Source organism: Rhinoderma darwinii, chromosome 1, assembly GCF_050947455.1.
Source record: "Rhinoderma darwinii isolate aRhiDar2 chromosome 1, aRhiDar2.hap1, whole genome shotgun sequence".
Taxonomy (NCBI): domain Eukaryota; kingdom Metazoa; phylum Chordata; class Amphibia; order Anura; family Rhinodermatidae; genus Rhinoderma; species Rhinoderma darwinii.
This window is the reverse complement of record NC_134687.1, coordinates 379,896,764-379,922,007: the sequence shown is the minus strand read 5'-3', so window position 1 is coordinate 379,922,007 and position 25,244 is coordinate 379,896,764. Positions and strand designations below refer to the sequence as shown.

The following is a 25,244-nucleotide window of genomic DNA, read 5'->3' as shown; positions in this document are numbered from 1 at the left end:
TCATTAGGGCCTAAAATGGGCTGGTCACTAAGGGGTTAATATCAGAGCATGCAATACTATTGCTGCTCCTCTAAACACTGTCAGTACCGTAGCTTTGATTTAAATATGTTGCCAACGTGAAAATAAATCCTAAATTCCCAATATGATTAATTTTTATTACATTTGGTTACAGGATATATTACTATAGATGCAGGTGCATTATAAAAACTGTATAATAATTGTAAAAAATAATGGATCTAAAATGAAACATTAAAAAAAAATCAGGTTGCTTTTATAATTGTATGTAGACTCACTCAAGAGGAAGGAATGATCTTTGCAGCTCAGGCAATGATGCTCAGTGGCCCCCATGCATCGCGAGCATTTCTTATGACATGGCACACAGCCTCCGTGTTCATCTTGATATTCGTAAAGTGTGCACACCTTATGTGGAACACATTGGCCCTGGCTGATTTTATATAAACCTTCTTTACATTCATCACAAATGTCCGAGGTATGGCAAGTCTTGCAACTGATGTCGCAGTCTAAAAATGTGAGGTAGATAAAATGTAAAAAAAAAGCAAAATAATACACTATAAAATACAAAATAATGTAAACAAACTAACACACACACGCACACACACACACACACACGCACACACACCAACTGTCTGAATATTCAGAGACAATCCCGGCATGTCCCAATAACTCTGCCCCCTGTCGGAGTAACATTGCTATATACTTATCCTCATCTCTCTTGAATTGGGTCCTCTGGATGCAGCGCTGGTTCCTGACGCAGTTGAGCATCATGACATTGCGGCACAGATTATGTCCTGATGCTAAATGGCGCCTGGAGGTGAAGAGGACCCGACTCAGAAATGTGTAGGGTAAGTATATATCTGCTAAGGCCCTGTTTCTAAGCCTATCATGTATGATACGTCTGCTGGGGCCCTCTATGAAAGCCTATCATGTGTGATACTGCCTGCTGTGTCCCTGTATCTAAGCCTATAATGTGTGATACTGTCTGCTGTGGCCCTGTATCTAAGCCTATCATGTGTGATACTGTCTGCTGAGCTGTATATCTGAGGCTATGCATGATAGGTCTGCTAGGGCCCTGTATGATATCATATCATGTGTGATACTGTCTGCCGGGGATCTGTATGAAAGCATATGATGTATGATAATGCCTGCTGGGGCCCTGTATCTAAGCCTGTCATCTGTGTTACTGACTGCTGAGCATGTATGAAAGCCTATCATGTGTGATACTGCCTGCTGGGGCCATGTATTTAAGCCTATCATGTGTGATACTGCCTCCTGGGGCCCTGTATCTAAGCCTATCATGTGTAATACTGTCTGCTGGGGCCATGTATTTAAGCCTATCATGTGTGATACTGCCTCCTGGGGCCCTGTATCTAAGCCTATCATGTGTAATACTGTCTGCTGGGGCCATGTATAAAAGCATATCATATGTTTATGAAATTAATAAATGAAACAGACTGCGTGGGATGACCCAACAAATCCTCAACTAGTGCCTTGCCGGGCAACTTGGTGGCAGAGGGTTTAACTGTGATAGGAATAGACTGTAAGAAGAAGGGTTTACACAGGTCTGGCTGCAGAGGGGTTAACTGTGATGCCTTGTACACGGAATGTTGTTTTTGTCTTTCCTCTAGGTTGGTAAGATCATTCTGACCGGTCCTGATCACATGCAACCAACCACCACCAGCGGTAAGTACAGCGCCTGTCCCCTGTGCACATTGTAATGTTGTGTCATCACCAGGTAGGATTTTCTGCTGGTTACCGGCTTAATGGGTCAATGATAGGGTTTTCTTTTTTTTAGGAAAAGTCTGTCTCTCTGCCTTGTACACTGAACGTTGCTTTTGTCTTTCCTCTAGGTTGTTAACTTCAGCGCCATCCTCTAAATCTGAGTCCTGCAAGTCTGTCACATGCAACCCACCCCCACGAGCATTGCTCGTCATTTGTGCACATTGCAATGTTGTGTCAGTTACCAGGTAGGATTTTCTGCATTAAAGGTTAGTGGAAACAAAGTTCCATTCTTTAACTAAAACAGTAATTGGTTTCTTTCTTTCACAAACAACGCCACATTTGTCCAAAGGTTGGGTCTGGCATTTTCCATGCCCTTCAATGGAGCTGAGCTGCAATACAACACGTAACCTGTTGACAGGTATGGTGCTGTTTTTGGAAGAAAGCAGCCATGTTTTTCTAATCTTGTACAACCTCTAAATCTCACCCATTTGAGAATATTTTCCTTATTCCCCTGTCCTATGTGTTATAGAAATTAAAAAAACTTCATAAGAACAGTTTTTATGACTTTCTCATTGGTGAGGGTACTGGCAAGTTAATAGGGATGTGCCGCGGTGCAGGGAAAAAACGGAAGTGGCCGCAGTGTTTATACAGTGCTGTGGCCTCTTCATTCTCAGGTTTGGTGGGTCGTGGTACCCTTTATTTAATCCTACCTGTTATTTTATATCAATCCCTTAGATTTAACTAATCAGCATATGTTCAATAGCGATTTTGAGATTCCTCAAACATTATTCGTATGCAAAAATTCAGGGGAGAATGTCGCGCCCTTGAAAGGACACGCCCCTTGGTAGGGCACGCCCTAATTTGTCGAATCACCAGAGTCCTTGAAAAACATTTTCAAATTTTGGCAACTATGACAAACACACACGCAGGTACACCCACCCACCCCTCCATGAACTATACCTTGACAGTGTCTTTCCCCTGTTGTACTGAATGTTCCTGGTGGGCAGTTACCAAGACATTCACCATTATAAAGGAAAAACTTGGGACTGACACATTTCTCACAATCATCTGGATCAGGTCCACTGCATTTTGCACATATGGAATCACAAGGCACACAGTTGTTATCTTCACCAAAATATCCATCAGGACATGAGCTCAGACATCTGTTTTTATGGAGTAAATAATCAGGCATGCATGCTGAAAAAAAAGAACAATTGTCATTTTTGCTTAGAATTAAAAACCAAGTTCTAATTATAAAATATATTAAATGAATACTAAATGTCTTTAAACAGGCAAGAAAGTTGAACCCACAAGAAAAGCAACTATAGAAACTGTGATTACATCCAAGTTACTCTCGCTCTATTAGAAGTAACACCAGGGATTACCAAAAAATCCTTTTTTAGAGAACCATACAGTAGAGTATACAGCAATATATACTAAAGATAAATTCTGACTATAATAAAGAGAAAACGAAACCTAAGGCCACTTTCACACAACAATATTTTGGTCAGCATTTATGTATCCGTTTTCAGAATCCAAACCAGGAGGGGAACCTCCACAGAGAAAATGTATAATGGAAAGATTTACTACTCTTTCTGTATTTTGGACCCACTCCAAATTTTAGCTTCCAAATACTGATGCAAAATACTGTCGTGTTGAAACGGTCTAAATGGTTATTCCCATCTTGGAAAATTATGGCATAGCCGCAGGATATACCATAAATGTCCGATATATGTGGTTCCCACCTCTAGGACCTGCACCTTTCTCTAGAACGGAAGCCCCTGACCCCCCATCCTATCTGCTACCGCTGCCGCTGGGCTCCGGCCACTGACTTACAAGGTGAACAGGTTTTTTTGAAACAGCTGAGCGTGTTTTACTCAGCTGTTTCCGGAAATCCCATAGAAGTGAATTGGATATACTATACGGAAACAGCGAAGAATGGGGATCAGAGATAGGCGTGGGTCCCAAAGGTGGAACCCGCATAGATCAGACATTTATGGCATATTCTGTGGATATGCAAATAAATGTCCAGGATAAGAATTCCTCTTTAAGTTTTTAACAGCAATTCTGCCTAGTCATGCTGAAGGATTTTAACCCCTTAATGACCGGGCCATTTTGCACGTTAATGACCAAGGATTATTTTTTGTTTTTTCACGGTCGCATTCCAAGAGTCGTAATTCTTTTTTTATTCCGTCGACATAGCCGTGTAAGGGCTTGTTTTTTGCGGGACGAGTTGTATTTTGTAATTGTACCATTTTTAGATGTTTATAACATATTGATTAACTTTTATTAACTTTATTTTAGGAGAGAATTGAAAATAAGCAGCTATTCCAGCATTAATTTTCACGTTATAAATTTACGCCGTTTACTATGCAGCGTAAATAACATGTTAACTTTATTCTATGGGTCGGCACGATTACGGGGATACCAAATATGTAAAGGTTTTATATGTTTTTCCTACGTTTGCACAATAAAAACCCTTTTAGAAAAAAATTACTTGTTTTTGCATCGCCGCATTCCAAGAGCCGTAACGTTTTCATTTTTCCGTCGATGTGGCCGTACGTGGGCTTGATTTTTGCGGGACAATGTGTAGTTTTCATTAGTACTATTTTGGGGTACATAGGACTTATAGATTAACTTTTATTTTATTTTTTATGGGGGGAATGGGAGAAAAGAGAGAATTTTGACGTTGTTTTTTGCGTTTTCTTTGGACGCTGTTCATCCGGCGGTTTAATTAATATGTTCATTTTATTGGTCAAGTTGTTACGATCGCGGGGATACCATATATGTGTATGTGTGATTTGTTTTGACCGTTTTACTAAATAAAACCACTTTTTGGGCCAAAAAAGTAGTTTTATTTGACTTTGACTGTAATTATTCTTTTTTTTTTTTCACAAACTTTATTTAACTGTTTTACATTTTTTTTTTTAGTCCCACCAGGGGACTTCACTATGCGATGTGCCGATCGCATATATAATGCTTTGGTATACTTCGTATACCAAAGCATTATTGCCTGTCAGTGTAAAACTGACAGGCAACCTATTAGGTCATGCCTCTGGCATCGCCTAACAGGCAGTTGCGGAAGACAGACCTGGGGGTCTTTGTTAGACCCCCGGCTGTCATGGAAACCCGACGGCGACCCGCGATTTGTTTGCGGGGGCGCCGATCGGGTGACAGAGGGAGCTCCCCCCTCTGTCAAACACATTAAATGCCGCTGTCACTATTGACAGCGGCATTTAATGGGTTAAACTGCCGGAATCGGAGCGCGCTTCGATTCCGGCAGTTGCAGCAGGAGCCAGGCTGAGTATAACAGCCGTGCTCCTGCCGCTGATCGCGTGGGTACAGTCTCAGTACCCGTGCCATCACAGGACGGATATATCCGTCCTCCTGCGCGAACTAGCAGCTGCTGAGGACGGATATATCCGTCCTTCGGCGTTAAGGAGTTAAAGTTCTGCACGAGACCGAAGTAGCTATTGTAGGACAGTATAACTAATAAATGGCTAAATAGAAGAAGGATCCTCATGACAAGTGTATCTGGGGACAACATAGAATAGAGGGGGAGTAGCTGAGTTTGAGGATATATAGTTTTCTATGATTTCATTAAGTATTTTTATGTAAAAAGCTGTTTGAATGCCGCCAGAACTCATAGAGAAAGCCTGTGAGTCCTGCTTCCTCCACCCACATAGATTTAGCTGTCAATCAACAGTGTGTGACAGGCTGGAGAAGCAGGACTCACAGAGTCAGTGGAGACCGGGCAGCACCAAAACATTTTATTACATAAAAATACAGCAATCATAGAAAACTATATATCAACTAGCTTCACGTCTCCCCTTCTAGCCCATCCCTTCAGACAGGTTAGCATAGAAAACCTGACAGGTCTGTTTTAGGGCTTATTCACATGAACGAGTGCAAACTCGGACGTGAAATACAGCAGTTTTTCACATCGGAGTTGCACTCTTGCGGGACCAGTTTTCACGGATCCCTCATAGACTTGAGTCTGTCGAGGGATCCGTGAAAACTGAAGAAAATAGCACGTTCTATTTTTCAACGGATCCTTCATACGGTTTGTTAAAACAACGGCCGTGTGAAAGGCCCCATTGCAATACATTTGTATGTGTGACTGACGATGTTTTAACGGCCGTCACATGGATGTATACAATGTTCGTGTGAATAAGCCCTTAAAGTGAATGTCCATCTTTTACCATCATGTTGTTTTCAGGTCAAAAATTCGGTTCTCATAAATTTCTTAATAAATCATTATAGTGGTCGAAGCACTGTTTTTCTGACAAAGAACTCCAAATTTCTTGTTTGATGTATGAGAAAAATGGAGCTCCGCTATAACGATATATTAGAATGAATCACCACAGAATTCTGGATCTTTTAGATTAAAAACCAAATGAAAGAGGTCAGAGGCGCAACTGGGAGAGAAGGTAGAGGGGGCGCCGGGCCAGGCGCAGATACAATTAAATACTCCTTCTGGAGCAGAATCCCCTCTGACGTCACTATCCATACATGGACAGTGACGCCATGGGCTCCTCTTTCAGGAGAGGAATCATACCTCCTAACCATCCCAGACGACCTGGCTTATGTCCCGCAGTCAACTGTATCTGCATACTCAGGACGCAGATACAGTTGAACCTAATGCTGAAGCAAGGAACAGTCAGCTCCCTGCTTCAGCATTAGTTCAGAGTGGAGGAGCAGAGTGAGCTCCTCCACTCGCCGAGGACTCCCCGGGCACAGAGCTACTTTATGAGCTGTGCCCGGGAAAGCCCTTGACGTCACTGTCCGTATAAGGACAGTGACGTCAGTGACTCCTCTGAAGCGGAATCCCCATTGCCTACGCTCTGGCAGGCGATTCCACTCCAGGAGTGGCCCCTGATGTCACTGTCCATATATCGACAGTGACATCAGTGACGTCACTGTTCATATATGAACAGTAGTATCTAGGAGCGGAATCCCCGGCCTGTGCTCTGGGTTGTGTGGTATTATCTACAAGAGGGCAATTTCCCATGGGGGAGAATGTGTGGCAGTATCTACAAGAGGGTGTGCGTGGCACTATCTACAAAGGGAGGTGTGTGGCACTATCTATGGGGGGGATTTTGTGGCACTATGTACAAGCTGAGTTTTGTGGCACTATCCACAGGGGACTGTGTTCCACTATCTACATGGGGGCTGTGTGGCACTATCTACAAGTGGAGGCTGTTCATTATGTCACCATACAGTTTAATTAGCCTCAGTTATACAATCTGTTTTAGTCAGGCACTGACCTCTTTATTCACTTTATTTTACATTATTGTTATGTTAACTCCCTTATGTAACTATATCGCTTGTAAAATAGTTTTATGCTTGAGTTACATAAAAAAAAGGTGAAAAATAAATGACATCTCATTGATGGGTAGAGAAAGAAAAGATGGTGAGGGGGAAAGAAATGTCAGGAGAGAGGTTGGGCAGGGGGGGGGCACAAACTGAATCTTTGCCCCGGGTGATGGAGAACCTAGCTACGCCTCTGAAATGGTGATCAAGGGTGGCCATGAACTTCAAAGTTTGAATTAACTTTTAGGTTGCCCGTACTCGTAGCGGCCGTGTGGCAGTAGTATGCCCTGCAACCTAGAACCACATTCAGTTTTACTGCAAGCTGCCACTGTTAGGCGAAGTAAACATTATTCTATCAACATTATTCATCAAACAGAGGAAGCAGAATTCAGCTGGTGTACCTGTGCAAGTTTCTTCATCCACACATGACAGACAGTCGGACGGACAATGTTTGCAGATGCCATTAATGTCTGTGAACCTTGCAGAGCAGATACTCTTACACGTGGCTTGCTGTAGTACTTTAGGAGCGCGGCATGATAAGCAATAATCTGCAGTTTTTTCACATGTTCTGCAGTCCTCGTCACATTCTGTACATCCCTGGCCTTGGCCAAAGAAACCTCTGAGCCAATAATGGGGAGAAAGAAAGCACATTGCAATATTGATAAAAAGAACAAATACATATATATAAAATACACACACACACACACACACACACACACACACACACACACACACACACACACACACTTAGTCTCCACCATTACTAGTAATTAAACAATTGTATGAATTACAAAATAATTGCAGTAACACTTTTTTGAGCTCACAAGGAAATCATGTATAACCTAATGGGCCCATTAACAATGACCATACACAGTATGGACATCAGTAAGACGCTAATGTCCACTTGGTCCAGTGCCGAGGGCAGGAAAAAATAAAGAAAAATATATATACAGTATATTTATTTATTTTTAAATATAAGCCCCTCATTCAGCTGGCCTGGGGTAGAGAGACCTGTCAAAAAACATGTGCAGAAATTGACCTGAGGTGCAAGTTCTCAATCTACAACATGACCATTTCTCTTGCGAAAACGTTGCGAAATTTCCGCATGGAAAATCCGGATGGAAATTCTGAAGTATTTACGCTACGTGTAGACCTACCCTTAAAGAGGCTCTGTCACCAGAATTTGCAACCCCTATCTGCTATTGCAGCAGATCGGCGCTGTAATGTAGATTACAGTAATGTTTTTATTTTTAAAAAACGAGCATTTTTGGCCAAGTTATGACCATTTTTGTATTTATGCAAATGAGGCTTGCAAAAGTCCAACTGGGCGTGTTTACAGTAAAAGTCCAACTGGGCGTGTATTATGTGCGTACATCGGGGCGTGTTTACTACTTTTACTAGCTGGGCGTTGTGTATAGAAGTGTCATCCACTTCTCTTCAGAACGCCCAGCTTCTGGCAGTGCAGACACAGCCGTGTTCTCGAGAGATCACGCTGTGACGTCACTCACAGGTCCTGCATCATGTCGGACGAGCGAGGACACATCGGCACCAGAGGCTTCAGTTGATTCTGCAGCAGCATCGGTGTTTGCAGGTAAGTAGCTACATCGACACCTGCAAACGCCGATGCTGCTGCAGAATCATCTGTAGCCTCTGGTGCCGATGTGTCCTCGCTCGTCTGACACGATGCAGGACCTGTGAGTGACGTCACAGCGTGATCTCTCGAGAACACGGCTGTGTCTGCACTGCCAGAAGCTGGGCGTTCTGAAGAGAAGTGGATGATACTTCTCGTCAGAGCGCCCAGCTAGTAAAAGTAGTAAACACGCCCCGATGTATGCACATAATACACGCCCAGTTGGACTTTTACTTTTAAACATGCCCAGTTGGACTTTTGCAAGCCTCATTTGCATAAATACAAAAATGCTCATAACTTGGCCAAAAATGCTTGTTTTTTTAAAATAAAAACGTTACTGTAATCTACATTGCAGCGCCTATCTGCTGCAATAGCAGATAGGGGTTGCAAAATCTGGTGACAGAGCCTCTTTAAGTCTATTTAGCATAAACAACAGACTTCTCCAATGCTCTATGGGAATCATGAACCTACAATTACACGCAGAGGCAAAGCAATTATCCTTAATTGGAAAAAAAACGATTAACTGTCTATGTTTTCAGTCTTCATTATTTCTCTGCTGTAGTTGAGGCTTTACTTACACCATGTTTGCTCCATATGTTAGATGGACAGTATATTTTTTTTAAACAAACTGTGTTTGGTATTGCAGCTCAACTGCATTCACTTGAATAGGGCTAAGCTGCAATTATAGACCCAGCCCATGAACAAGAGTGGCGCTGTCTCAGAACAGAACCTTTTCTATTAATTTAACCACTTTAAATATTTATTCCAATCTTATAAAGTGATGGCATATCGCTAGAACATTTATGATAAGTGGAGGTCCAACCTCTGGGACCCCCATCAATCCTACGACTAAAGGGGCCATAGCGCTGATTTAGTGATGTGTTTCCTTCCGAATCCCGACCAAACTTAAAGTCATTGCATATCCTAGCGATATGACATCACTGTTTTCCATAAAAGTCAATAAATAGACATATCTAACTGTTTGGTAAAATGTATGAATATGTTAGCTATACGTCTGGCAGGAAAAACTAAAAAAGTCACATGGAGCAGGTGACATAGTCCGATCTTCACTTATATGGAAATCCAACTGTGTCACTTGCATTTTTAGAAAAGGGTCTGTGCTACGTATTGACACTTGTCACCAGAACTGAGTGTCGAAGAGGGGAAGTTGATTTCTGCCAGTCCCCGAACCTAGAGCGGGGACTGTAGTTTGAGGGGACAAGGGACCAGCAGGGACCTTAATGTAGGAGTTCTTCTTTGATTAAGATGAAGAGATAGAAGCCTACTTAGTACAATTAACCAATTTGATGTCTTACTCTGGGCACATCTTGTAGCATCTCCCATCATGTAGGAAGTCATGCCTGCACTTGAGACATTCATTGTAATCTGTGCACACTTCACAATCTTCTGTACACTTCTCACATCGTCTGTCCTTTGTATTGCTGAATGTTCCTTTAGGACATGAACTAATACAAAATTCTTCGTGAAGAAATGTCCCTGTGTGAGCAGAAAAATGTTACAATAGATACAAAAATAAATTTTAGTTTCTAAGTATCTAGTAAAGGGAATAGAAACATAAAACACGAGCATGACTTCTCTGGTCTATACCTAAATCTAGAGCAGGGGTCAGCAACCTGTGGCATGGGTGCTACGGCCGGGATGTGGGGCATGGTTCGCTGGCACACTTCCCTTTCCCGGTGTCCAGCGCATAATGAAACGCTACCCTCTCTCTCTGTGTTCAGCGCCGCCCAAAAAAAAAGTTAGCAAAAGTTGGCTGCTCTCTCTCCTATGTGCACTCCCCCAAGTTGGTGTTCAGTAGCCATGGTCCCTCCTATGTGCATCTCCTATGTGCACCAGCCCACAGCTGGTATCAGTAGTCACTCTCTTTCCTGTAAGCAGCCCCCCAAGGTGGTGTTCAGTAGCCATGGTCTTTCCTATGTGCACCCCCTCACCAAGCTGGTATCAGTATTCACTCTTTTTCCTGTGAGCAGCCCCCCAAGCTGGTGTTCAGTAGCCACGGTCTCTCCTGTGTGCAGTTCTCCCTAGCTTGTGTTCAGTAGCTGCAGTCACTCCTATGGGCATCCCCCTCTGCTGGTGTTCAGTAGCCGCTGCCTTTCCTATGTGCAACCCTCCCTTAGCTGGTGTTGAGTAGCTGCGGTCTCTCCTATGTGCTAACCCCACCCAGCTGGTGTTCAGCCACCTCGTATGCACCACAGATGGGTCATCTTTGCAAAGAAAGTCAGGGACAAGAGTCACACTGAAATGTAAGTTTCATTAACTGATTAATTGTTTTATTTCATGTTTGCATGGCACACTGAGTATTTCATCATTGATTTTTTTTATTGACACAACATAAAAAAGGTTGTTTACCCCTAATCTAGATAATACAAAGGCTATATAAACCTTTGAATGTGATTTTTGTTTTTGTTTTTTTTTTTTATAAAAATGTCAGTGTGTTCGGCGCAGCTTTCAAATTAGTTTTTATTAAAAATTATTTGAAATAGCCTTTAAGACAAAGGAGGTAATGTATCACTAGTGCCATTTATACAAAAAAATGGGTAAAACTTACTTTTCTTATACTCCTCTGACATACATGTCGCATGCCATATTTGCACTAACATTTTCGACTTTCCTCTCGCCACTTTTGCAGAAAATGGTGCATATTGAAGCAGAAATCTACACCTGTTTGTAGATTTTATTTCTTGTCTATAGGACTGCCCGAGATGTGCCAAATATATTAAGAGCCGTATGCCTCTGAATAAATTTGGTGCATTTCACGCCGACTTCAGTTTAAGACTGGCGTGATGCAGATAATATTTTACACTAGTGTAACCACAGGCATGTCACAGCATTACTGACACTTGGCTCCAGGGTCATAATGATACGACTGTGTAGGGACTATATAAAAGACAGTTGGCACTGCAGCCAGCACTTCAAACCACACGTTACTTTATGATTGATTGGTTCATTTGTTCTTATTTGTAATTGTTAATACCTGTAACATTTATGTGATTTTCATCATACCTTAATAGACTTTTTTCACTTATAGCTAATGCGTCTTAACACCAGCTATTATATTTGAGTGTGACTTTAGAAATAAAAATCAGGTTGGGAAGCTCTGGTTCATACAGTCTGGAGAAAGTCAGATGTGCTGAGTTTTTGGATCGATATATGTAAGAAATGCTAGAAGAATTCATCAAAATGTAAATAGAACTGAAAGTATGACCTTACCTGAATGACATGAAGTGCAAGCACTAGAGGATGTATTGCAAGTCTTACAAATGTCATCACAGGGCTGATATTTTCTTTCATATTCTGTAAGAAGACATTTATTTTAAAAGTATATTTTATATGACAAACCTACAGAAATATACAGAACAAGAAGCATTCCTGTGTTCAGTGGCCTTGTCACAATCTCTTAAATATTCATTAATAGTTATGGAAATAGTTACCATGAAAAACCAAAGGGCCATACTCCGTTTTCGTAGCGTAGCTAGCAGGGGGCAGGGTGGGCGATGGCTCCGGGCCCACTGAGATGGTGGGGCCCAAGGCCGGTCTTCTGGACGCAGATACAGTTGAATCCAATGCTAGAGCAGGGAGCTGACGGCTCCTTGCTCTAGCATTCAATGTGCAATGCCAGCTCCAGCGGTGAGCGGCTCGATGCAGACAGGAGCGATGTAGTGACGTCATCGTGCCTGTCTGCGCAGAGCCACACACTGCACAGAGCGGAGGAGCAGAGGGATCTATGCCACTCTTTGTGGGCACGGAGATAGGTAAATATTTATTTTATTATTTTTTATTAGGCACTATGGGGCATTATACTGTGTAGTGGCAGCTAAGGGGGCATTACACTGAGTATAGGGGGGCTGCAATAGGGAAGTATACCGTATGGGGGCAGCTTTGGGAGCATTATACTGTATAGGGGAGCTATGGGGGCATTATACTGTATGAGGGTGGCTATGGGGGCACTATATTGTATGGGCCAGCTATGGGGACATTATATGGTATGGGGCACCTATGGGGGCATTATACTGTATGGGGTCGCTATGGGGGCATTATATTGTGTGCACAGCTATGGTGGCATTATACAGTATTTGGGCAGCTATGGGTCATTATACTGTATGTGGGCAGCTATGGGGCGTTATACTGTATGTAGGCAGCTATGGGGCATTGTACTGTGTGGGAGGCACTATAGGGGCATTATAATGGGTGGGGACAGCTATAGGGCATTCAACTTTGTGGGGGGAAGCTATGGGGCATTATTCTGTGTGGGTAGGCACTATAGTGGCATTATACTCTTTGGGGCAGCTATAAGGGCATTATACTGTGTGGGGGCCACTAAGGGGTCATTATATAGTGTGGGGGGCCTCTAAGGGGTCATTATACAGTGTGTGGGCCACTAAGATGTAATTCTACTAAGTGGGGGGCACTAAGGGGTCATTATAGTATGTGGGGGCAGCTATGGGAGCATTATTCCGTATGGGGCAGCTATAGGGGCATTATACTATGTGGGGCCCACTCAGATGTGTTTCACCCCCCCCCCTGTGCTAAACCCCTAGCTACCCCTCTGCATCCAACTGTTCATGATTAATACCCCTCTTTGTGTAGTTTAGAGTTTAATATTTTTTTTCACAAAAAGTAGTCTTATACTGTATAAATTCTGCGGACTGCAGGCTGTGCACTTTCCTAACCTCTGCCCTGCAGGCAGCAGCAGACATCAACCTCCTATATTTGCTTGGAAAGGGAGCATTTAATAATTGCTTATAAAAGCAGCATTTATGTACTTAACATTACAGAATTGTTGTGCTATTCCCTAATGTAATATTATTCAAACATGGCCCAAAAGAAAAAAATCAAGTCAAAATTATCTTCTGATACTTATAGATACATGTGACAGGATTACATTGGTAAAGTCTGTAATCCCAGTGAATTTGAACCCCTTTGGCACTGCCCGGAGATTTCTGTGCACAAAGCCATCCTACAGCTCCATTCAGGACGTTCAGACCTGATCCTGTGAATTCAGAGAAATCTTTCCCAAAGCTTGGTTTGAGAGGACATTCTTGATCTCCCAAAGACAGGATTGAACTCTATCCTTGGCCCTAAATACACGACTCCTGCACGGTGACATATTATGGCCATTTGTATAGATCCTAAATGACCATTCAAGTCAAAGCTTAGTTAGAATGTTTTATTAGATTTTCAATAACAGTAATCTCTGAGCAATGCAAAATAAAACTCCAAAATACATTTTAGTAGTTAACATCTGTAATGCATAGTTTAGATATCAAAAATGCAAAAAAACAAAAAAACAAAACAAAACCTGTCTGCACAATTATTTGGCTGGACACTAGATGGCAGCATAATAACATTAGATATGCAAGACCCACAGGTATTTAGCTAAAGGGCTTTTTAATGCAGAGATCAGAAGTCTAATTTCTTACGTAAACTTTAATAATTTAGCAATCTGTTAAAAAAAAATAAAAAAAAGACAAAAAGCTATAATAAATAGCAAACAATTTAATTCTTCACGTCACAGGTATATGATTGAATGATTGACATATGTCATTGGCTTTTCAATAGCCCTTTCAATAAATGAATTCCATTATAGTACAGGGTGGGCCATTTATATGGATACACCTAAATAAAATGGGAATGGTTGGTGATATTAACTTCCTGTTTGTGGCACATTAGTATATGGGAGGGGGGAAACTTTTCAAGCTGGGTGTTGACCATGGCGGCCATTTTGAAGTCGGCCATTTTGTATCCAACTTTAGTTTTTTCAATGGGAAGAGGGTCATGTGACACATCAAACTTATCGAGAATTTCACAAGAAAAACAATGGTGTGCTTGGTTTTAACGTTACTTTATTCTTTCATGAGTTATTTACAAGTTTCTGACCACTTATAAAATGTGTTCAAAGTGCTGCCCATTGTGTTGGATTGTCAATGCAACCCTCTTCTCCCACTCTTCACACACTGATAGCAACACCGCAGAAGAAATGCTAGCCTCCAAGACTGTTGGAACACAAAAATTGATGGTATGGTGTGGTATATGGGGTACAAAGATAGTGGGGCCATTCTTCATCAATGGAAACCTCAAGGCCACGGGATATCTGAAATTGCTACATGATGATGTGTTTCCCTCTTTATGCACTGAAGCTGGCACGTTCCCTGAGTTTTTCCAGCAAGATGGTGCTCCACCACATTATGGGTGTCAGGTCCGAGCATTCCTAGATGAGCAGTTTCCTGGAAAGTGGATTGGTCGTCGTGGGCCAGTTGAATGGCCCCCTAGGTCTCCCGATCTGACCCCCTTAGACTTTTATCTTTGGGGTCATCTGAAGGCAATTGTCTATGCTGTGAAGATACGAGATGTGCAGCAACTGAAACTAAGGATACTGGAAGCCTGTGCTAGCATTTCTTCTGCGGTGTTGCTATCAGTGTGTGAAGAGTGGGAGAAGAGGGTTGCATTGACAATCAATTAAAACCAAGCACAACATTGTTTTTCTTGTGAAATTCTCGATAAGTTTGATGTGTCACATGACCCTCTTCCCATTGAAAAAACTAAAGTTGGATACAAAATGGGCGACTTCAAAATGGCCGCCATGGTCAACACCCAGCTTGAAAACTTTCCCCCCTCCCATATACTAATGTGCCACAAACAGGAAGTTAATATCACCAACCATTCCCATTTTATTTAGGTGTATCCATATAAATGGCCCACCCTGTATATGGGCGATGTATGCGTTAAATGTATGACTAATAGTGGCATCTGTCGTCCTTAGACTATAATGGGATCCGTTAAACGTATACGTCATGAACAGGTTCATGAGAGTTCATGACATATACTTCGAATGTATGCCATCAAACTCTAGGATGATGGCATCTGTCACAGCCTATGTGTAATGTATATGTCGAGGGTGTAGGCCAAAAACTTGATGCTCACAGAGCCTATGGGCCTGTTCACATCAGCGTTCGGGTTCCGTTCATCGGTTCCATTCAACCTTTCTGTCAGGGGAACCGATGAACGGAAAACCGAACGGAAACTATTTCTCCGTTTGCATTACCATTGATTTTAATGATAATGCTTCCATTTCATTGTGTTTCCGTTTGTGTTCGTTCACAATAACAGACCATATGCTGGGGGTATATTTATATAAACACTAGTGCAAAAGAAAACTTGTGTCGCCCATAGCAACTATTCAGGTAGCTGCTTTTAGTTTATATCCTGTCTTTTATTATTTTACTTTTCATAGTTCTTTGGGTTATTTATCTCTCCCCATTGAGTTTACTGATCCAGAGAACGTTACCGGTCGCACAACTGTTATCAGAATCAATGTTTCCAGATCATGCCGTATATATATTCAATCCATAGCTTCCTTTTTTGTCCATGTTAATCTGCTTCCCCATCTTCTGAACTGTCTCTGTAGTCTTCACAGTCACAGTGATGAAATACATTCTGTTTCATGTTAGGAAATTATGAAAACTAGGCCTTGAGCAATAACTAAATAACCATTTCAATCTTTGGTTTCTCTGGCTGAAGGACACTGTAATGTGAGTGTGCTGTATATTATTTGAGCAAACAGAAGCCACATGCCTTAACCCCTTAAGGACCGAATCATTTAAAAAAATTTCGTTTCCGTTTTTCACTCCCCGCGTTGTCGTTTCTAGTGGTACCATTTAATGTGGCACGTAATGTACTGGGAAACTGAAAAATATTGTTTTGTTTCATCACATTCTGAGAGCCATAAGTTTTTTATTTTTCCGTGGATTGAGTGGTGTTTGAGCTTATTTTTTGCAGGACGAGCTGTAGTTTTTATTGGTACCAATTTTTGGTACGTACAACTTTTTGATCACTTTTTATAAAAAAAAATTTGCGAGCTAAGGTGACCAAAAAACAGCAATTTTGGCGGTTTAATTTTTTTGTTTTTTACTGCGTTCACCGTGTGGGTTCAATAATGGTATAGTGTAATAGTTCAGACTTTTACGGATGCAGCGATATCAATTTTGTTTATTTTTTTAATTTTTTACATTACTTTATAGGAAAAATGGCAAAAGGTTTTTTTTTTTTACTTTTAATATTTATATTTTCTACTACTAATAACTTTATTCAAGGGAACTTAAACCAGCGATCGTTAGATCGCTGGTACAATATACTGCAATTCTAATGTATTGCAGTATATCGTCATTTTCACAAGCTTCTGTTATGCTGTTCCAGAAACACAGCTTAACAGAGGCAGACAAAAGGCAGCCCTGGGGGCCTTCATTAGGCCCCTGGGCTGCCATGACAACCAACGGCGCACTCGACTGCGATCACCTCAGTCTGTTTTATGTTATTCTAACTGATTTTATTGAGACAGCTGTTAAATATTTTTTGTTACCAGGGCCGCACCATCCATGAGGCGGCGGCCTGCTTGCTCTCTGAGGGTGCAGCGGCGCCACTGAAACCAGCTGCCACCATCCCCTCCTGCACTATAATTGTATCTGCGTCTATAAGACACAGATACAATTACAGGCATTACTAACACTGGCAGGGCACGTTCTGTGTCATCGCGCCACTTGCGTTGTTGAATGGCAGGGCAAGTCACCCTGCCAATCAGCGCCTTTCAACGACGCAAGCGGCGCAATGACAAGAATGTGCCTTGCTTTGCCATTCAGCGCCTTTAATTGATCAGCCCCAGCAGACCTACTCAGAAGAGAGCAGGTCTGCATTACTAGAGGACGGCACGGGAAGGGGATCAGGTGAGTATGTAAAGTGTTTTTCCAGTCAAAAGTGTGTGTGGCTCTATCTACAGGGGGCTATATGTGGGGCACAATCTACAGGGGGCTGTATGTGGGGCGCTATCTACAGGGGGCTATATGTGGGGTACTATCTACAGGGGGCTATATGTTGGGCACTATCTACAGGGGGCTATATGTGGAGCACTATCTACAGGGGGCTATATGTGGGGCACTATATACAGGGGGCTGTGTGGGGCACTATCTACAGGGGCCACTATCTACAGGGGGATCTATGGGGGCCACTATCTACAGGGGATCTATGTAGGGCACTATCTTCAGGGGGCACTATCTACGGGGCGCTATATGTGGGGCACTATATTCAGAGGGTGCTATATGTGGGGCACTATATACAGGGAGGGCTATATGTACGGCACTATCTGCAGGGGGTCTATAAGTGGGCACAATTGACAGGGGTAGCAATATGTGGGGCACTATCTACAGGGGGCTATATGTGGGGCACTATATACAGGGGGCTGTGTGTGGGGCACTATCTACAGGGGCCACTATCTACAGGGGGATCTATGGGGGCCACTATCTACAGGGGGATCTATGTAGGGCACTATATTCAGGGGGCACTATCTACAGGGGGCTCTATGGGGGAACTATCTACAGGGGGCTATATGTGGGGCACTATCTACAGGGGGCTATATGTGGGGCAATATCTACAGGGGGCTATATGTGGGGCACTATATACAGGGGGCTGTGTGTGGGGCACTATCTACAGGGGCCACTATCTACAGGGGGATCTATGGGGGCCACTATCCACAGGGGATCTATGTAGGGCACTATCTTCAGGGGGCACTACAGGGGGCTCTATGGGGGAACTATCTACAGGGGGCTATATGTGGGACACTATCTACGGGGCGCTATATGTGGGGCACTATATTCAGAGGGTGCTATATGTGGGGCACTATATACAGGGAGGGCTATATGTACGGCACTATCTACAGGGGGTCTATATGTGGGCACAATCTACAGGGGGGGCTATAAGTGGGCACAATTGACAGGGGTGGCAATATGTGGGGCACTATCTACAGGGGGCCACTATCTACAGGGGGATCTATGGGGGCCACTATCTACAGGGGATCTATGTAGGGCACTATCTTCAGGGGGCACTATCTACAGGGGGCTCTATGGGGGAACTATCTACAGAGGGCTATATGTGGGGCACTATCTACAGGGGGCTATATGTGGGGCAATATCTGAAGGGGGCTATATGTGGGGCACTATATACAGGGGGCTGTGTGTGGGGCACTATCTACAGGGGCCACTATCTACAGGGGGATCTATGGGGGCCACTATCTACAGGGGATCTATGTAGGGCACTATCTTCAGGGGGCACTACAGGGGGCTCTATGGGGGAACTATCTACAGGGGCTTTATGGGGAGCACTATCTACAGGGGGCTGTATGGGGGCAGTATCAACAGAAGGCTCTATAGGGGGAACTATGTATGTGGGGCACTGTCTACAGGGGGCTCTATGTGGGGCACTGTCTACCGGGGGCTCTATGAGGGGCACTGTCTACAGGGGGCTCTATGAGGGGCACTATCTACAGGGGGCACTGTATGTGTATGTGCCTGGGACAGCGTGTATGGTGCTATTATAATCAGGAACACAGTGTATTATGCTATTATAATCAGGGACACAGTGTATGGCGCTATTATAATTAGAGGTGCAGTGTATGGTGCTATTGTATTTAGGGATGTAGTCTGTGGCACCACGAGAATTTTATCTTCATTCATAGGTACAGAAATGTTTGAAAAGTGAGAAGTGGAAGACATCTGAGCAGCAAACTGCAGAAATGGGCTGTGGCCGGGAGAAGTCATCATAAAAGTCTGGACTGGATGGAGAAGAGAAGAGAAAAAGAACAACTAGAATCTGAGAAGACGTCACCTGCTGTATTTATGTACCGAGCTTGGTTCTTGTGCTGTAATTATGTACTGATCTTGGTTCTGGTGCTGTATTTATGTATGGGCTTTGCTCTGGTGTATTTATGTACTGAGCTTGGTTCTGTTTCTGTATTTATGCACTGAGCTTTGTTCTGGTGCTGTATACATGTACTGAGCTCGGTTCTGGTCCTGTATATATGTACTGAGCTTGATTCTGGTGCTGTATTTCTGTTTGAGCTTGATTCTGGTGTTGCATTTATGTACTGAGCTTGGTTCTGGTGTTGTATTTATGTACTGAGCTTGGTTCTTGTGCTGTATTTATGTACTGAGCTTGGTTCTGTTGCTGTATTTATGCACTGAGCTTAGTTCTTTTGCTGTATACATGTACTGAGCTTGGTTCTGGTGCTGTATACATGTACTGAGCTCGGTTCTGGTCCTGTATATATGTACTGAGCTTGATTCTGGTGCTGTATTTCTGTATGAGCTTGGTTCTGGTGTTGTATTTACGTACTGAGCTTGGTTCTTGTATTGTATTTATGTACTGAGCTTGGTTCTTCTGCTGTATTTATGTACTGAGCTTGGTTCTTGTGCTGTATTTATGTACTGAGCTTGGTTCTGGGGATGTATTTATGTACTGAGCTTGGTTTTGGTGCTGTATTTATGTACTGAGCTTGGTTCTGGTGCTGTATTTATGTGTGAGCTTTGTTCTGGTGCTGTATTTATGTGTGAGCTTGGTTCTGGGGATGTATTTATGTACTGAGCTTGGTTCTGGTGCTGTATTTATGTGTGAGCTTGGTTCTGGGGATGTATTTATCTGTGAGCTTTGTTCTGGTGCTGTATTTACGTACTAAGCGTGGTATTGGTGCTGTATATACATATTGCGTTTTGTTCTGGTGCTGTATATATGTATTGAGCTTTGTTCTGGTAATGTATCTATGTACTGAGCTTGGTTCGGAAGCTATAATTATATAAGATATATTTATAATAACAAAATTGCAGGACAGATGGAATTGTTTTCAATTCATTGTATATTTAATAGAAACCTGTCAGCTAGATTTAACCCCTTGAACCGCCACCATGTGGTAATACATGACCTGACAATATTTCCAAACATTCCCTTTTATGTTTTTTCAGATGCTGAAAAATCTATAAAATCAACTTTTAAAACGGCGCACACTATATGCTAATTACTCATTACAGGGTGATTGGGCGGTATTGCTATCTTGAAGAGTCACATGGTCCTGCCTCCAAACCCACTTCTCCATGCTTGATTGACATCCCCCTGGCTTGCATTGCCTTGTACTCCTTGGGCGTGCAGCGAGGTGTACTCTGCCTGGCTCAATCGCTGCACCAGGGGAGTACAAGGCAACGGCGCATCCACAACAGTTGGAGAAGACTGCTAGTGATGTAGAACAGCCAGGGGAGGTCAATCAAGATCTGGGGGGTACCAACCCAATTTTCACCTCAGACAGGAGAAAAGCTAGAATTGGCCCTGTTTGTTACTATGAATATATCTAATAAAAGTTGTTGGATTACTATAAAGTATTGTCGTATACATTTATAGGTATTGATTTTGTGTGGTATACCACGGTTTGTTCTAAGAGGGACATTCATTTAATTGATAGGTTTAAATACTAGGTTAAAATATAAGTACATATGCTGCTAGCTCCCCCAAGTGACAGCTACGATGGGATACTCTCAGACAATACGGAAGAGTAGATAAGTATGACTAAAATTTAAAAATATGTGCAGTATATGGGCTGTACATTGTAGATAGCAATTTAGTACAACTAATTTATAGAATTGTAAATTTATGTCTTTAGATTTGCAGATAAAACTTAAAGGCAAGTTTAGAACTTAAAAACACTACACAAAGATCCACATCACAACCAGCCAAGAGTGGGTTAAACAGTTCTGCTGTTCATAGAAAGCAAGTTTCTAACAAATGGTGAAATGTCATCCCAAGAGGTGGCATTTCAGCTGGAAATTATTATTGTGATGGAACATAAGTTTTATAGAAGGAAATGTATGTAGGCTTTTAAGATCTTACCGGGCTCTCTGGAATCTGAAGCTCGCTGAAATATTGTTTTGTGAGCTGTATCTGCACAGATGGACATTTTTTATGAGCTATCTTTTGGAGCAGAATTTTTGTTTTTTTATGGTCCACAGCATAACAATGATAAAGATATATTCCCTGTTCACATCTGCGCGGGAGGTTTCGTTAGGTGCATCTGACATAGATCCAGCAGAGTTTACTGTAAACAATAGATGATGCGCTACTGTTTCCGGTAAAACCACATACACTCCAATGAAAAGCCGATGGAACCCATTAAAGCCAATGGGTTCCATCGGCCGCCGGTGGTATCCATGGTACAACGGAACCGTTGCTTCCCATTTCCCTTGTTCTGCTCCTCTGACGGAGCAGTACAACGGAATGACAACGCAGATGTGAACAGGGCCTTAAATGTTCGGGTATTCTGGACCATGTCAGGGTTAATATGGTGTGTAGCTGGTTGCTGTTCTGGTAGCTACAATCTCTGAGTCATGTACATTTATAATTATTTGAATACTAAATAGGTGTTACACATAAAGCTTGTAGTCATTTGGGGTTTGATTTGTAAAAAGATTCAAGATTATTTTACTATTAACCTATGGGTAAGTTTAGACACGGTAGAAAAATGTCCCTGTAATGATGGGGGTAGGGAAACGGACAAGTGAGCCCTAATCTACCAGCCACTCTGTCCCTGCCTACTTGCAACGACCCGCCCTAGGCGACGGGGTAAAACTGGGCGGCGGTCCCTACGCTCAGTAAGTGCACGAGACAAACAGACAAGGGTACACAAAGCTAAGGGAAATGGGGCAGTTGCCCACGGCAACACCGTGAGCAACAAGAGAGGTGAACGAGCCGAGTCAAACCAGGAGTGAACGAAGTACCAAATGCAGAGCAGGAGAGTAGTCAGTAAGCCAGGGTCAGTATGGAGCAGGATCAAATAGTAGAAGCTGTAGCTGGGCCAGGAAACCACACGAGAAGAATCACAAGCAAAGGAGGAACAGGAAAGGCAGGTATAAATAGACAGAGGGCGGGAGCTAGCTCCGTCTGGCCAGGCTGCTATAGGCTCTCCTGCTCCTAAGCCTGCCATCCTGAGTGGTGGAAGATGGAGTCAGTCTCAGAGACATAGACTCAGGTGCAGACTGATTACCTATGGGCGTATACACAGAAGTTGTGCCTGGCAGATCCTTTACAGTCCCCACAGATTTTACTGTGTGTATATGTTCACACACTCAAGCAAAAACGGCTGAAAATTACAAAGCTGTTTTTAGAGAAAACAGCCTCTGATTTTCGGACGTTTTTGAAGCTGAAAATGTTTTTTTTTTTAGGTATTTTTGTGGCGCAGTTTTTGGAGCAGTTTTTCTATTGACACAATGAAAAACAGCTCCAAAAACGTCTCAAAACAAAACAACGCCCCGTCTGAACGATACGCCGTTTTTCCCATTGAATTCAATGGGCAGATGTTTGTAGGCATTTAGCAACCGTTTTTTCAGGCGTATTTCGAGGCATTTATGCCCCAAAATACGCCTGAAAACGCCGCTTATGAACATATCTTGAAGGTGTAATAAATCCTGGCCAAAATCCCTATTGGCTTATGTGTAATCTTGGAAAAAACAAGCAGTTTTACCGAAACCCTGCTGTTTTTGGCACAATTTTGGGCATCCATTGTTTTTTAGCCACTTTTTGTGATACTCAAACAAAACCTCCCTGTGTGAATGCATAGGGTGAACTCTGCACCAAAAATTTAATATAGGAGGATTTTGTCGTGGATTTGCTGGGAAATCCACAACAGAAAAGGTCTGCAGAATTGCTGCTCCGCTATAAATGGGCCACTATCTGGATGTTCATGCATAAGGCTGGGTTCACACGACCTATTTTCAGGCGTAAACGAGGCGTATTATGCCTCGTTTTACACCTGAAAATAGGGCTACAATACGTCGGCAAACATCTGCCCATTCATTTGAATGGGTTTGCCGACGTACTGTGCAGACGACCTGTCATTTACTCGTCGTCGTTTGACAGCTGTCAAACGACGACGCGTAAATTGACTGCCTCGGCAAAGAAGTGCAGGGCACTTCTTTGCAACGTAATTTGAGCCGTTCTTCATTGAACTCAATGAAGAGCAGCTCAAGATTTACGAGCGTCACAGACGGCTCGCATAATACGAGGAGGAGCATTTACGTGTGAAACAAGGCAGCTGTTTTCTCCTGAAAACAGTCTGTCTTTTCACACGTAAATGCCTGCTATCGTGTGCACATACCCTTAAGAGTGACCGTACACAATGCAACCAACTTGTGGTTCTATTGCAAATTGCCACAGTTTTACTAAGCAGGTTTTGTGCGGCATGAACAGGTGAAGCACACTCAAACCATGTGCTTCACCTGTAAAGGCCGTGCTGTTGAAAACCATGGCAATTTGCAATAAAACAGGTGCAGTTTTGCTGTGCGGTACTCATTCACACAGCAACTACCACAGCTCAGTCCCATGTTTGGGCAGCTTAAATGGTTCATAAGGGTCCCCATATATGCAATGGCCATGCGGCAGTAGTGTGCAGCACATGGCTTTACTGCAAATTGGCACAGTTTTGCAATGTAGTTTTCGGCCGCATAGATTGTACAGGTAAAGCAAATGATTTCATTGTTCTTCTGTAAAAGACATACAGCCGGTAACCGTATGGTTTTGCAAAACGGTTCTCGGACACACAGCACACTACTGTAGCACGGCCACTTTGTGTAATGTGGACCCAAAATTTTCGCACCCTAAATGACGTATATCCTGATCACACCAAACTCTGAAATGTTAGACCAGTTTCACACACAGCGTTTTGACGCATTTATGTATTTATTTTTTCCAAAATGCTGCGGCCAGATGTTAGTGAAAAGTCTATAGCAGAATATGAGAACATACATAGTGTTTTCATTTCTTTTTTACATGTTTGGGGTCAAAAACGCCAGACAAAAATGCCATACTTGGAGCATGTTATCAAAACATGATCTATATATGGCGTTCTTTCTGGATTTTTTCTCCATAGGTTTTTCTGCAGAACTTCAAAAACGCCAGGAGAATCGGATGAACAAAATTACACTAAATAAAAAAGTACGCCATAATAATGCTTGAAATGCCTGACATTTTTACATACATTTTAAAACGCAGAAAAAATAACTAGATGCGGCTTGTTTTGAATGTTTACTGTGGAAAAAGGGGTGCTGTAATTACTGTCTGATGAAGGTTTGGCTACTTTATCTACTGGCTGGGGAAGTGGTGGCTGCTGTGACTACTGGGGTAAGGGGGCTGCTGTGACAACTGGACAAGTCAGGGGACTGTTGTGACTACTGAGGAAGTGGGATAGGACTATTGTGATTACTGGAGGTGTTTTGGGGGCGCTGCTGTGACTACTAGGGAACTGGGAGGAGGGCTGCTCTTGCTACTGGGGAAATGTGGGGGAGTGTGGAACACAATTTTTACCACTAGAAAGAAGTAGGGACGCTGCTGTAACTACCATTGGTAACTCTATTCTGACTATTGGGAGGACCTCAAATGACGTGTAAAGCAAAACTCGCACATCCCCAGTTACAGTGCAGTTGCCGACTCCTAACTTTTGGAGCTAATTCTAAACCTGCCAAAGATTTTCCAGGCCTGACTCAAAGTTTACACAGCTATGGCTGCCATTAGTGTCCATTTTCTATACGTTCTTCTACTGTATGTTTCCTGTTTTATTAAAAAGCCCCTAGATAGGAACATATAGACAGCAGAAATCCAACTGCTGTTTATGATATTGACAACACCCTCCATAGCGCAATGTAACCCATTATTAGAATACTGAGGAGGTGACAATTCTTCATTT

At 42.7% G+C, this 25,244-nt stretch overlaps 1 protein-coding gene and 1 long non-coding RNA gene across 3 annotated transcripts in view; one reads left to right on the top strand and one right to left on the bottom strand.

The window, feature by feature from the left end:
* The window catches only part of PCSK5 (proprotein convertase subtilisin/kexin type 5), a 448,720-nt gene that overhangs the window by 22,476 nt on the left and 401,000 nt on the right, over window positions 1-25,244 (bottom strand). The window contains exons 28-32 of the mRNA XM_075828207.1: window positions 11,915-11,998; window positions 10,000-10,180; window positions 7,455-7,672; window positions 2,701-2,937; window positions 294-521 (exon numbers count right to left, since the gene is read on the bottom strand). Coding sequence (XP_075684322.1) covers window positions 294-521; window positions 2,701-2,937; window positions 7,455-7,672; window positions 10,000-10,180; window positions 11,915-11,998 — 948 coding nt within the window. The remainder of the gene's footprint in view (window positions 1-293; window positions 522-2,700; window positions 2,938-7,454; window positions 7,673-9,999; window positions 10,181-11,914; window positions 11,999-25,244) is intronic.
* LOC142652564 (uncharacterized) overlaps window positions 1-25,244 on the top strand; it is a 77,070-nt gene that overhangs the window by 33,455 nt on the left and 18,371 nt on the right. The window contains exons 2-3 of one of the 2 annotated variants that reach the window (XR_012847868.1): window positions 1,647-1,701; window positions 1,869-1,985. This is a non-coding gene — a long non-coding RNA (uncharacterized LOC142652564). Of the gene's footprint in view, window positions 1-1,646; window positions 1,702-1,868; window positions 2,007-25,244 lie in introns of both variants that reach the window. The other variant, XR_012847867.1, reaches the window with a different exon arrangement.